This window comes from Neolamprologus multifasciatus, chromosome 22, assembly GCF_963576455.1.
Source record: "Neolamprologus multifasciatus chromosome 22, fNeoMul1.2, whole genome shotgun sequence".
Lineage (NCBI taxonomy): Eukaryota > Metazoa > Chordata > Actinopteri > Cichliformes > Cichlidae > Neolamprologus > Neolamprologus multifasciatus.
The window spans coordinates 2229375-2241987 of record NC_140459.1 but is presented as its reverse complement, the minus strand read 5'-3'; the positions used below and the strand labels follow the sequence as shown (position 1 = coordinate 2241987).

General features: G+C 40.5%; 2 protein-coding genes across 3 annotated transcripts in view; both read right to left on the bottom strand.

Moving 5' to 3' along the window:
* Window positions 1-832: 832 nt before the first annotated feature.
* Window positions 833-9998, bottom strand: LOC146492550 (CD209 antigen-like protein D). Its single transcript, XM_085149249.1, has 7 exons — window positions 8690-9998; window positions 8007-8117; window positions 5653-5700; window positions 5476-5529; window positions 5243-5382; window positions 4078-4190; window positions 833-3798 (listed from the first exon to the last, which is right to left on the bottom strand). The coding sequence occupies exons 1-7, from the start codon at window positions 8832-8834 to the stop codon at window positions 3666-3668; spliced, it is 744 nt and encodes a 247-aa protein (XP_085005375.1). The 5' UTR covers window positions 8835-9998; the 3' UTR covers window positions 833-3665.
* LOC146492548 (CD209 antigen-like protein C) overlaps window positions 9992-12613 on the bottom strand; it is a 48598-nt gene continuing 45976 nt past the window's right edge. For both annotated transcript variants that reach the window (XM_085149218.1, XM_085149219.1), the window contains one exon: window positions 9992-12178. In XM_085149218.1, coding sequence (XP_085005344.1) covers window positions 12043-12178 — 136 coding nt within the window. In that variant the 3' untranslated portion in view covers window positions 9992-12042. The remainder of the gene's footprint in view (window positions 12179-12613) is intronic.

Sequence of the window (12613 nt, the reverse complement as noted above, 5' to 3'; positions counted from 1 at the left end):
AGCACCTCCTCCCAGCCCCCCAGCCCTGACGGCTAACAGAACCGGGGTGAGTGAAGACCCCAAACCTCCCTCTGCCCGCTCATATGTAGTGTTGCTGTGTGTTGTTCAAAAGTGCATTTAAAACACAGGAGAGCATGGTTCCTGCTTCCTCTCAGAGAGCAGCACGGCTCCTCCCGAAAACCCTTAGTGTCTATATGCATTTAAAATTGAGGGTAGGGCACCAGCGCCAGAGGTGGGTTGGAATACACCGACCATCCTCTGGATGCTGTAAAACGTGCCCACCCCCAACGCCCTATATGTATGTGTTATGTGAGAGTGTGAGTAATGTGGATGTCTGGGTTGCAGAATAAAATTGAGGCACAGGCAGCCAGAAGGGGACAGAGGGGGAGTGCCTCCCCTGCACCTTGGTGACATACCTGCACCCCAAGCCCTGCGTGGGTGTGGTAGAGCGGGAATAGGGAGGCAGCTGAGGATGGGGAGGGAAGAAAGGGAGGGGCAAGCGGCCCCTCCCTGGGGCCAGCTCCCCCGCTGACCCCAGTAGGCACCCCCACACTCTGGAACCCACCAGGGCAAGGGGACCCATGCCCATCCGGACTGGGGCCCGCAGCAGCAGCACCGCCCAGCCCCACAGAGTCCGGGGCAGCCCACCCGACTCCACCCCAGAGAAAACTGCACCCACCCCATCATCCAATCATCTCCCAGACTACACAAGACAATAGACACCCAGGTTGAGTTCATTCTCCACCTCTCCTATATCTCTTCCCCCACCTGCAGAGTGAGCTCCTGTAGAGAGGAGACCACCTGCAACAATAACACAAAACACCTCACCTTAAGAAGACTAGTGAAGCCCCTGGGCTGAAAACTCAGATAGGGATGCTTGAGAGTTTCTGAGACTGCACAACTCTGTGGGCCGCCAGAACTTTGTCCTTCTTCACAAAGATCTTAGTGGAGCCCAGCAGCGCAGAACCAGAGTTTTGTGTAACTTTTCACCCAAGCGGTCAGCTGTTTGTACACCCCTGTGACACGGGCTTCACCAATCATTTTGCTAGCAATTGCCATCATCTTCCAGTAACCACTCAAAACCAGTGAGGGAATATTCATTGTCAGATGTTCATACAGCAGTACTGACATTCTCACTGACTTGATCTTACATTGTCACAATGATTGCCATATGTCCAAAATTGCAGAAAAGTGAGCATCATGTAAATGGCCTGTATTTGTATAGTGCTTTACTTAGTCCCTAAGGACCCCAAAGCGCTTTACACTACAATCAGTCAACCATCCATTCACACACATACTGGTGATGGCAGCTACATTGTAGCCACAGCTGCCCCGGAGCGCACTGACAGAGGTGAGGCTGCTGAATACTGGCGCCACCGGGCTCTCTGACCACCACCAGTCGACAAACATGGGGTTAGTATCTTGCCCAAGGATATTTGATATGCAGCCAGGAGGCAGCCTGGGATCAAACCACCGACCTTCCGGTGAGTAGGTGACCCGCTCTACTGCCTGAGCTACCCCATGTGGTTAACATGTCCACAAATCCTCACTACTATATTATACAGGGACAACAACTGTGCTGTAGACTTTACCCTAACCCTAACCCAAGGTTGTATAGTTTTGTTCTCCCATATCCACATCCACATCGAATAAAGATATGATACAGAGCGCAGACCTGCTTCTCACTGTCTGTGGTGCTGAAAATTTGAAACATTTTAAACAATAACTATAGCTCCAGCTTCTTAAATCTCAAAATGCTCCTTTTCCTTTCACGTGTATCTTTTAACATTTCAACATTAAATCAAATTGTGACCACAGGGGGGCAGCATAGAGCCAGAGAGTGTTAGTGTAGCTGTTCACCCCTATAGTAAGAAACAATAAGACAGATGAAAGGAAAAAGCTTCGTCCACTGGTGTAACACACAGGTTTGTATGAAGTCACACTAACTAACCAGCAGTAACCCACATTTGATCAAAGCAGGGGCAGAACTTTAATAACAGGTTATAATGTGTCATCACAGTTGTTGTCAATCCAAAGACACTTTCTGATTTTTGCTGTTTGTTGTAAAAGAACAACACACTTGTGGTCTGACCTAATGCTGTAGTACAAAAACAATAATACAAATGTGAGCTCAGTGCAGACTAGATGCTGACTCACTGCACCGTCTTGTGGAACAAAGTGGTATTACATGAGGGTACAGGCTGGTTAGAAAATGCAAAATTTAATTAATAGATAAACAGTATATGTCCTGTACATTATGTTTGAGTTGTTGTTATTTTTAGCAGTTTTGTTAGTGCACATTATACATGTAATATTGTGTTTGGTGTAAAAAACAAGACTCAGCAGAAAGGCCATTTAAACCAGTTAAAGTCCAGGAGACGGTGGGAAATTGACAGATTAGTGAAAGAGAGAAGACAACTGAGGAAACAGTGGAGAAGGGCCAATGAGACAGAGAGGGAGGGACTTACTGCCCCGCAGGAGGAAATAAAGCAACAACTTAGTAAGCTGCAGAGAGCAGAACACCTCAGACGACAACATAAGAAAGAACGGACAAGGACCCTTTTCTGAAGCAGCCCATACTACTTTGTTAGGGATTTTTTTTTTTCCAAAGAGAAGAGCTGGTGCCTCATGCCCATAAAAGACCTGGAAGATCATCTGAGGAAAACTTACTCGGAGGAGTAACTTGGAAGAAGAACATTGCAGCCACAGACGAGCCCCTCTTCATCACTGTGGTCAGCCAACATCTCACCTGTCTCCCTCTTGGCACTGTGGACTGAAGAAGATGAGCCTGCCTCTGTATCCTCCTCTACCTACTCAAGGCTTATAATATTAGATCAGAATATATATAATTCTTAAACATTTTCTTCTTGCTTTAGACATGAGACATTTGTGGATTGCTAGTATACAATAATCTAGAAAACAAAAGGAAAAACATTAAAATTCAGAGTACAAAAATAGATCCATATTTAGAAATGATCTATCAGAATGAAGTCAGGAAATAAAGCACACAGCAGATCAAAAACATGAATAACAGGTCACTAAGAATCCTAAATAAATTTAGCTCTGACAATGTCAGGTTAAAGTTGGACAACTAAAATACGTTGAGAGAAAGAACCTGGTTACATTCAGCTACATAAACTCTGTTTCCTGGAGTCAACAATTTAACATCCCATTTAACTTCTCTATCCTTACTTTACAAGTGCAGCATAAAAGAGAATTGATAACTTATTTGCACATTTGAAAATTGTTAAATCTGCTTTTCTTCTTCATTTCAATCTCCTGTCAAAATTCCCTATTTGTAGCTAATAATAAGAAGCAGCTACTTTCAGCTGTTTGAGAGAAACTGAAGAAGACGTTTACTGAAGTTTTAGGACCAACAGACTGATGAATAAACCAAGTAAACCAAAGTAAAGACAAGCTGCACTTTGACTTTTATTAGAACAATTTGCTGGAACTACAGAGTAATGAAGTACTTCAAGTATTTGTGTGGATGACTTCCAACCTTACTGTACAGCACAAAGCACAGAGGGACAATATATGTAATCAATATATGATGCAGAATGAACAAGTAAAGACTGTAAGCTGAGTCTGAGGCTCATGCAGGACATTTCATAGTGAGGTGTCTTTGGTTGGATTATTCAAACATTTACATCAAAGCACCAAACTCATTTCTCACAGATGAAGGTCTTCGAGCTGTAACCAACATAATGTTCAACTGCCTGTTTCAAGTTCCCTTTATCATCACAGCAGACTCCATAGGAATCATAACTCGTACTCAGCTGTGCTGGTGCCCACAACCTGTTAGAGAAATAAAATATGATATTAAGCTGGAGTAAACATTTTTCAATCCTGATTTCTTCAAACTGACTTGTTGTAACTGAACGTCATCACAGACTGCAGATGAAGAGAGTTCAAGCACAGCTGTTCATTCAAAGGAGGATTTCTGCTTTTCTTTACATTCAGTTTGTGGGGCTGTTGGAAAATAGCTCAACTCATGTATTGCTGATCTATCTTCCAAAACATCAATGTTTCACTTCTAAATAATAACTCTGGAATAGAAACAAACTAATGTCTCACGTTTGTGTCAGCGCTGATCCGTCCACCCATTCCCATTCATATCCTCCTGATGTCTGTTTGCCTGTAAGACCAGTCCAGGACTCTCCTCTCATGTTCAGTTCATTGATAAATATCTATTTGGGAAGAGACACAAATATTGTCTCCAGTCATAATTCAGCACTTCTGTTGTGGTGACATCATCTTGTGAATATGTCTGAAGGAAGAATAAATGTGATGAAACCTTTCAGTTCTTCCATTGTGCAGAAATCAGAAAGACCCAAAGAATTTCCCCACTCACACGCTTTTGCCCAATCTGGAACTTTTGATCATTAAATGTCGCCCTTTCTATCTCCCTCGGGAATTCCCTGTGGTCATTGCCTGCGCGTTTTATATTCCTCGTCACGCAGACACGGACTCTCACACAACAACAAGCTCTTCACCAGGATGTTGTGTACATCAACTCACATCAACTGCCCTACCAGGGACAGTAGGACATTAGATCACTGCTACACTCCGATCAAGGACTGCTACAAAGCTCAGCCTCTGCCGGCATTTGGAAAATCAGACCATGCCCCCATCTCCCTCATGCCTTTTTACAAACAAAGGCTAAAGCAGCAAGCACCAATCAGGAGGGAGGTCGCACACTGGACAGACCACTCAGTGACCGTGCTGCAGGACACTCTGGATGACGCAGACTGGGACACGTTTCATCAACATGTTTACGGAAGTGGTTTTGGGATTTATCAGGAAACTAGTGGATCTATCATTCGAACATTTCCCAACCAGAAGCCGTGGGTGGATAAAAACATCGGCGATCACCACATGCCGTACTGTGTATGGTTGTGTGTGTGACAAATTAAATTTGAATTTGTAGCTCAGTTACTGTTGCAGTGGGATCACTGTTAATATTATATTTTATTTGGTTTTAGGAAATAAGAAACTTAGCCAGGATTATGAGGATTGCTTTTATTTTGGGACATTTCTGTGTAATTTAAATTTTTGCTTCAAAAATGTGTAAAAACTTTGCACTTGAATGTGAATGTCTCTAACATAAAAGGAGAACCAAAGAAATCCATCAGAGTGGAGACAGGAAGCAGGTCACAGACTGACAGCAGGTCAAAAACACAAGTAACAGATGACTGTCAGCTCCATCAAAGATCACACAGACATGAACAAACACACCCACCTGTTCCTCTTTGCTGTTTATCATCACCAGATCAGCTCCTTTATCCTGACAGTCTCTCCTGCTCTCTTGCCAGTGCTTTGCCTCAGTGGATTTAAAGTAACAGCTGCTTCCAAACCTCGTCCATCGATCGGGACACTTCTCTTAAAGTCAAACACGTTTTAAAGGTGGTAATTATTCACTGCTCATAGTTTTTGTTGTGTAATAAAGATTTTTAGTTTTTAACAGCTGGTTACCTTTGATCTTCTCCTTTAGCAACTTGATTTCTTGCTGTAGTTGAATTATTTTTGCTGCATGTTGAGAACAAACATAATTATAATAAAATAATAATAAAACAGGAATAAAAAAAGGAAAAATGACTGAAAATGTCATTTATGAATATTTATTTATATTTGTTTTGAAATATTTCTTACTTGAACAATTAGCCTGGAGATGCTCTTTTTCCAAAGTGACTAAAATATCTGGTTAGAAACAAAACAGGAAACTGATTTAAAGTTTAAAGCGTTTTATCAATCAAGTTTTTATTATTCCCATCACATGACTGGAACTAACACATGCTGAGCTGCTTGCTGCTCAATACACCAAGTGAACTAACTAGTCGGCACAATGACAGACGGCCACTGTCTAACATAGTGTGACTGCACCTGCATCAGTCTGCAGCAGATGCTGCTGCCTGTCTGCTTTGTTGATATAATCACAGAATCACCGTGTTGAGTGAAGAGTTTGAAGGAACAACAAGAACATTCACTCCACCTCCACAATCATGCACACATACAGACTATTAAGACCATTAAGAGGCTTAAAAAGAAATAAAGGAATGGTAAAATGGACTTAAAACTGAACGGTAAACCAGTGAAGGTACACTAAAACCATGGTTATGTGCTCTTGTTCTTGTTAAAATCATGTAGCATCGTCTCTAGGTGGCATCTAGACAGGATGGCTTAATCTTTACAGCCGTCTCAACTGAAAGATGGAGGACTTAACCACAGCATTGACATGCCAGTCAGGTTTTAGGCTGCTTTCCATTTTCACAACTAAATTGGTGATTTGGGATTCACTTTGGTGACCAATAGATCGCTGTGCACAGTAGCGGAGGAAAGAGGCTCAACTCGTAAAAGGCTCGGTTCAAAGCTGGAGAAAACAGTCGGCAAAACTCCTCCATGACCCAAGGACCTCAGGGTATTAAAGTATGAGTGACAGTGGGGTAATAATTTTGAAAAAACACTGGACTCACCCGGAGAGGTCTGTGTTTAAGTAACGCTGAGAAGGTCCAAACTCTGGGACATGAAACATTCCTTAAGGATAAAGGTTTTGTTCACGATGGACCTTAAATTCACCAGACCTATTCTAATGGGCACCACGTCTATAGAAGCAGTAGAGGGAGAAGTAGGTGAAATCTGTGCAAGATGCCGCGGATACCCAAGGTTGACACCAGGTGAAGGGGACTGGGTCAAGTGGGATAGAGCACCTGCTCCAACAGGGTCCAGGGAACGCCAAGATGTAAAACGTCTAGGATCCTCACCAGCCGCTCGCCACGACATCAGTGGCACCTTCTCCAGCGAGATGGTTGTGGTTCTTGGCAAAGGTAAGCTGGTACTCCAGCCAAGAGCAGGGGTAAGAAATCAAGTCTTTCTTGCTGGCAGTGCAGAAATTTTGCGGTAGACAGATGAAGGGCCAGGAGAGCTTGGCAATCATAGATTACTAATAAGCTGACATGATGAAAGATGCACAGGACTCACAACAGAGAGAGCAGTAGATAACTCGTCACACACACTGGGCCATCTCTTAACTGCTCAATCAGTGCATTGAATGCTAAGTAAGAGACTCATGAAATACTAGAAGCTCAGTCAGCAAAACAAACTTGTTGGTCAGGCTGTACCACACAGCAGCTCATATTACTGATCAGAGAATTCCATTTAAAATCCACTAAAATCCATTTATGAAGAGGGAAACTAATCTCAGAGACCAAAACTCATTTTGTCCTGAATGGAAACATGCTTTTAATGCTGGAAAGATGCTCATTATAACATGGTAGTCTGTGGGGACTGACTCGCTTTCAGAATCAGCCTCTAGTGGTCATTAAAGGAACTGCAGTTCTGTTTCAGACAGGAAATGGCTTTGAGGAAGTGACAGCATGCAAAGAAACACAGGCCTATAAATGAATGTGATTAATATGAGTGATAACCTCCAGTGTGCTGAACACTAGACGGAGAATTCCCTTTTCTTTATATTTGTAAAGCCCATTAGACTATCTATCAAACAATTTGCGAGGCAAGAATAAATTATTTTTCATTGTTCAATAAAAGAGGAGCTCTTAAAGAGAGAGAGGAAAAAAAACATTCACACCTCACTCTCACATACAAACCAGGAAATGCCTTTTTAGGGGCAACACTTTTTCGCCTTATAGAAAAACTGTGTCATAGCTTTCATCACATATGCCTTAAATAAAGTTAAATTTGGGATCAGCATTGATTACTTTACTAATGAAGGCTGAAAACTTTCCTTTTCATTCTTCTTCTTGCAGACCTTTCTATTTGAAAACAATAAAAAGAAAAGAAAACAATAATAAATAAACAATAAAACACTACCGGCCATATTTGACCAGTAGTGTCAAATATCACCCATTTCCCATGTAGATGGGAAACAGGTGACTGTTTCTAACTAAAATATGAACTAAGAATAGGAGCCAAACAAAAGCAAATCTACATCAACATCTAATCTGTAAAATAATACATCCACCATGCTATATTTTAATAAAATTACTCACATCGTGTGGTGATTCCAGACAGAATCAAAAGATACAGCAGCCCAAGATTCACTTCAAAAGCTCTGAACCATCTTCTTTTCAAAGCTAAAACCTTCATCTGGATGTTCAATTCTACAGAGACAAAATTGAGATTAAATAATAATTAATAAATACGTTGTAATCAGACTGCACTCATCTTGAGAATGAGCTGAACAAGTTCATCATGTTAGTGTCATATTTACAGGAAATTGTTTAACATATAGAAAACAGAGAAACAGTGTTTGAGAATGAGAAATATTTCTAGGTGATTCTTAGAGCATGAGGGCCAGGAAAAGGCCAGTATATCTGTCAGTATGGTCGAAAATAAGCTTAAAAATACAATTAGCTCTGAAGACATGAAGACCACTCTTGAGTTGTTTCCTGTGGTTTCACTTGCACCACACAGTGTCTAAGAAGACTTCCTTGTTTTTAATATTTCTACCTTTGCCACTGATCTGTCAGATAAGAGTCATGTGGAACTTCCCTCCTTTTCTGTAATTTTTTGAAGACTGAACAGTTTTTAAACATATTAAACAAACTTTAATTCCCTCATATTCAGTTTTATTTATATAGCGCAGAATCGCAACAACAGTTGTCTCAAGGCACTTTGTTTTGTGAGGTCAAGACCCTGCAATAGTACAATAGTTTATTTATTTCCTGCTTACCAGCTGCCTGCAGCCCAACATCAGGATGTTGTTGTCCATCATCTAGCATCTCAACCTCACTGTCCTCTTGCTCTCGTCCATCACTGTCGATCCTTTTGCTGTATTTCACTCTAAAATTGGCTGCAGTCTGACTGTCTGCAGACATCTTGGTGGGTGAACGTATTTGAGCAGCTTTCACTGTCTGTTTCTGTCAGTCAGGCAGGTTTTAATCATCAACATCAAACAGGAAGTAGCAGCAGACCAAACCACAAACACAGAGGGGCTAACTTCATTTGTACTTTGCAATGTGGTTAGCAGACCTTCGAGTGAGAGCACATGTCAAATAAAAAAAAATAAATCATTTTCTGTCATTTTTACTGGCTGTTGCAACACAGAACTTTGAAACTAACAAAAATACATACATGTACAAACATGAATACCTTTGTTTTGAATTAGTACATACTGTGAATAGACAGAAGCACACCAATTTCTGAGTTTTTCCGACACAGGAAAACCTCACATGTCTAACAGAGCTTCAGTGAGACAAAGGAGATTGTTTCAGCTAGTGGCCAACTGAAGAATGCCCTGTTTACTTTGTTATACTGAGTCCTCATGCAGTTTGAAAACTGCGTGATCATATAGATAAAGGTAGGCCTGTTTGGTTTCACTTAATGCGCCTTATAGTCTGAAAAATACAGTAATAACAATTTTATTAAGTTGAGGACTTAAGTTGGGGATCTCTGTAATACTTGATCATCAATTTATAGACAGACTTCCTTGTTTTTATGAACTTCTACCTGCACTAAACGCAGAAGACCTCCTGCAGCATAAACCATGACAACCATGCTTCCCGCCACTTTTTCTTTTTTGTTAGGTTTTAACATATTAAAATGATCACTATTTTGAATGAGCCTGTTTTTGTTATTGTTTTAATGTTTGATACTTCCTGCTGTCAGTTTCTTGTAACCGCACACAAGCATGCCTTTTGTCATTGAGGACCACTCTGCTGTATTTCTCTGTAAAACCTAAAAACTTTTTCCAGTCATCTCGAGGGGCAAGAAAAAAAGAGTTTCGCTCAGTGTTTTTCTGGGTCAAGTGGTGTTTAATAAATGTTGCCTCAGAAACAATGTTTAACCAAACAGGAAGCAGCAGCAGAGCAAACCACAAAGACAAGGAGGGGCTAGCTTCAAATGTGCTTTACATTGTGGTTAGGAGACCTTTTACTGAGAGTGCATTTAAGACAAAAGCAAAACTAAAAGGAGGTTTATGAATTTAGATTTTTTTATTGTTGTTAATAACACAGAAATCTTGTTTGGAGCCATGTTGAGGGTAAGTAAATGGCAGACAGAAATGAGGCAGGTCGAATCTTCTTGTGTCTCACACATGCGCAGGACTAGAACGTAAGTGTTTTGGGCCATTTCAATATGGACGCACAACTCTGTGAAAACACTGAAAACACTGGTGTGGACGCGGAGCATTTTCAGAGAAAAACGCCACTTTTAAATCTATCTGTGCTAGTGTGGATGTAACCGAAATCATGAGCTGGCTTGGTATCACCTCTGTGTCACCTGAAAGAAGTGACCCCTCTGCGATCTGAACCTAGAAAAGCTGCTGATTAACCTTTTCTGTGTACATTCCTTTACATTAGTGCATTTTGTATTTGATCAAGAGTTTAGATTTAGATTATTGACAAAAAATCACTACACCCACATCAGAAAGTAACAGATACATGCCCAGTTTATTCATTGTATCATCTAAGACAGTGGTGCTCAAACTGTTGTACATGTACCACTAACTATACATGAGCTCCCTCTAGTGGTATGTGGGAAGTCTCCAAATGTTTAAGATTAAATAATAGGTGTTCTGATGAATGTACAGCTCTGCTATCACTTCTGAAGTGAATGACAGAAAACTAAACAGCAGTGATGTTTGTAGGGTTACGGAAGTTGGGCTAGCTGGTATATAATGATGTGCTACGTTGGCTACAGTCCCTAGCGACACAGCTGTTAGCATAATAGAAAACAGTGAAGCTGGAGGATGAACGCCAACTTTTTCCACTCAGTAACTGATGGTTAGGGACAAATGCAATGACATGGCAGGATGCTGTAAACGGACCAAACTTCCATCCATAATATGAGGTTAGTCATCAATATACTGCTGCATGGGCTGGGCTGTAGTTTTAAAAACTGAGCTTTAAAATGAACAGTGGTAATAAAAACCGAGAGAGGCCGACAGTGATCACTGATTGTTTTTAGGGGCTTGTTCAGATTAAATTAAACAAGATACAAAGCATTAAAATCTGTTAAAAAACAAAAAAACAAAACAAAGCCTTGATGAATTCAGAGTAGTTTGGACCCAGAAGCAGGGTTCATAGGTCATCACCTAAAGACTGGACATCCCATCTGCTGTGAATGTTTTAATCCAGTACAGTTGTTATTATTATCACTTGTCACATCCTGTTTATCACAGTTAAAATAAATAACACTCTTATGAGAAATAAAATTGTCTGGTGTAAACAGTATATGGTGTTAAATAGACCTACACTACTGTACTTTAATGTCGGTCATAAGGGTGGTACTTCAAGAGCCATATATTTTACGAGGGAGTATTTATTGTGAAAAGTTTGAGAACTACTGATCTAAGACACAGACTCGACTCAACAAAATACCATTTATGTTAATTGCCATTTTTATTGGATTATATATCTATGTTAAATATAGGGGTACATTTAAGAGTTCAGGCTTTTTAAATCTGACATTGCTTCCATTCCTTTCAGTATTAATATTTCATGCCAATATTACATAAAACTGTTCGGGCAGCACACAACCAGAGAGTTTGCTGTAGTGCAAAAGCAACAGTACAAATTTGAGCTCAGTTCAGACTAGATGCTGCCTTACTGTACCATCTTGTGGTTCAAAGTGGTATTACATGAGGGTGTAGGCCCAGATTTCAACATGAATACTTTACTACTGCATCAGAAATCAATATTCTTCACTAATTCACACATTTAAAATTCGCCAAACATGCTTTTTCTGCATTTCAATCTCTTTTAAAGTTCCTAATTTTTAACTATAAAAAGAAGCAGCTACCTTCAGCTGTTTGAGAGAAACTGAAGAAGACATTTACTGTAGTTTTAGGACCAACAGACTGATGAATAAACCAACTACAGAGTAATGAAGTACTTCAAGGTTTTGTGTGGATGACTTCCAACCTTACTGTACAGCACAGAGCACAGAGGGACAATATATGTAATCAATATATGATGCAGAATGAACAAGTAAAGACTGTAAGCTGAGTCTGAGGCTCATGCAGGACATTTCATAGTGAGGTGTCTTTGGTTGGATTGTTCAAACATTTACATCAAAGCACCAAACTCATTTCTCACAGATGAAGGTCTTGGAAACACGATTAACACCAAAATATCCAGGTGACCGTGTCCATTTCCCATCACCGTCACAGCAGACTCCATAGTAACCAGAACTGGGAATCTCATATCCTTCTGCCCAGAACCTGTCAGAGAGATCAAATCTGATATGAAACTGGACTAAACTCATAACTATTGTCACTTTCATATAAATATGAGTCTCTTTTGGAATATTTCCAATATTTCCTGTATTTCTTTCCCAGGTTTCTCGCCCACTTTCCCTCCTTTAGACTTTTCTCTGAGAATCATCATGCACACTAAAACAGCTTTCAAGCTTTGATGAATATGAAATCTTCCTGCTGTAAAAATGGAGAATAAAAAGAAGTCAGAGCTGACTTTCTGCTGTTTGAAACTGTTTTGTCAGCTGTTTACAGACATCACTTTGAAATGTGTGTCTATCAGGTCATATTTACTGAAGCTTCTTCCTTCATATGTTCTGAAGTTTTACAAACACCAAAGAAGAAGAGACAGGAATTCTCTGAAGCAGTTTTTGTTCCGTGAGAAAAGAAACATTACAGCAC

Bases quoted from the DNA above. Each gene is read 5' to 3' on its own strand.
- LOC146492550 (XM_085149249.1), bottom strand. From the start codon at position 8,834: ATGTCTGCAGACAGTCAGACTGCAGCCAATTTTAGAGTGAAATACAGC. The intron at 8,118-8,689 runs GTAAGCAGGAAA...TTGTCTCTGTAG, and splicing joins TGTTGGGCTGCAGGCAGCTG to AATTGAACATCCAGATGAAG. The intron at 5,530-5,652 runs GTAAGAAATATT...CTCAACATGCAG, and splicing joins TCTCCAGGCTAATTGTTCAA to CAAAAATAATTCAACTACAG.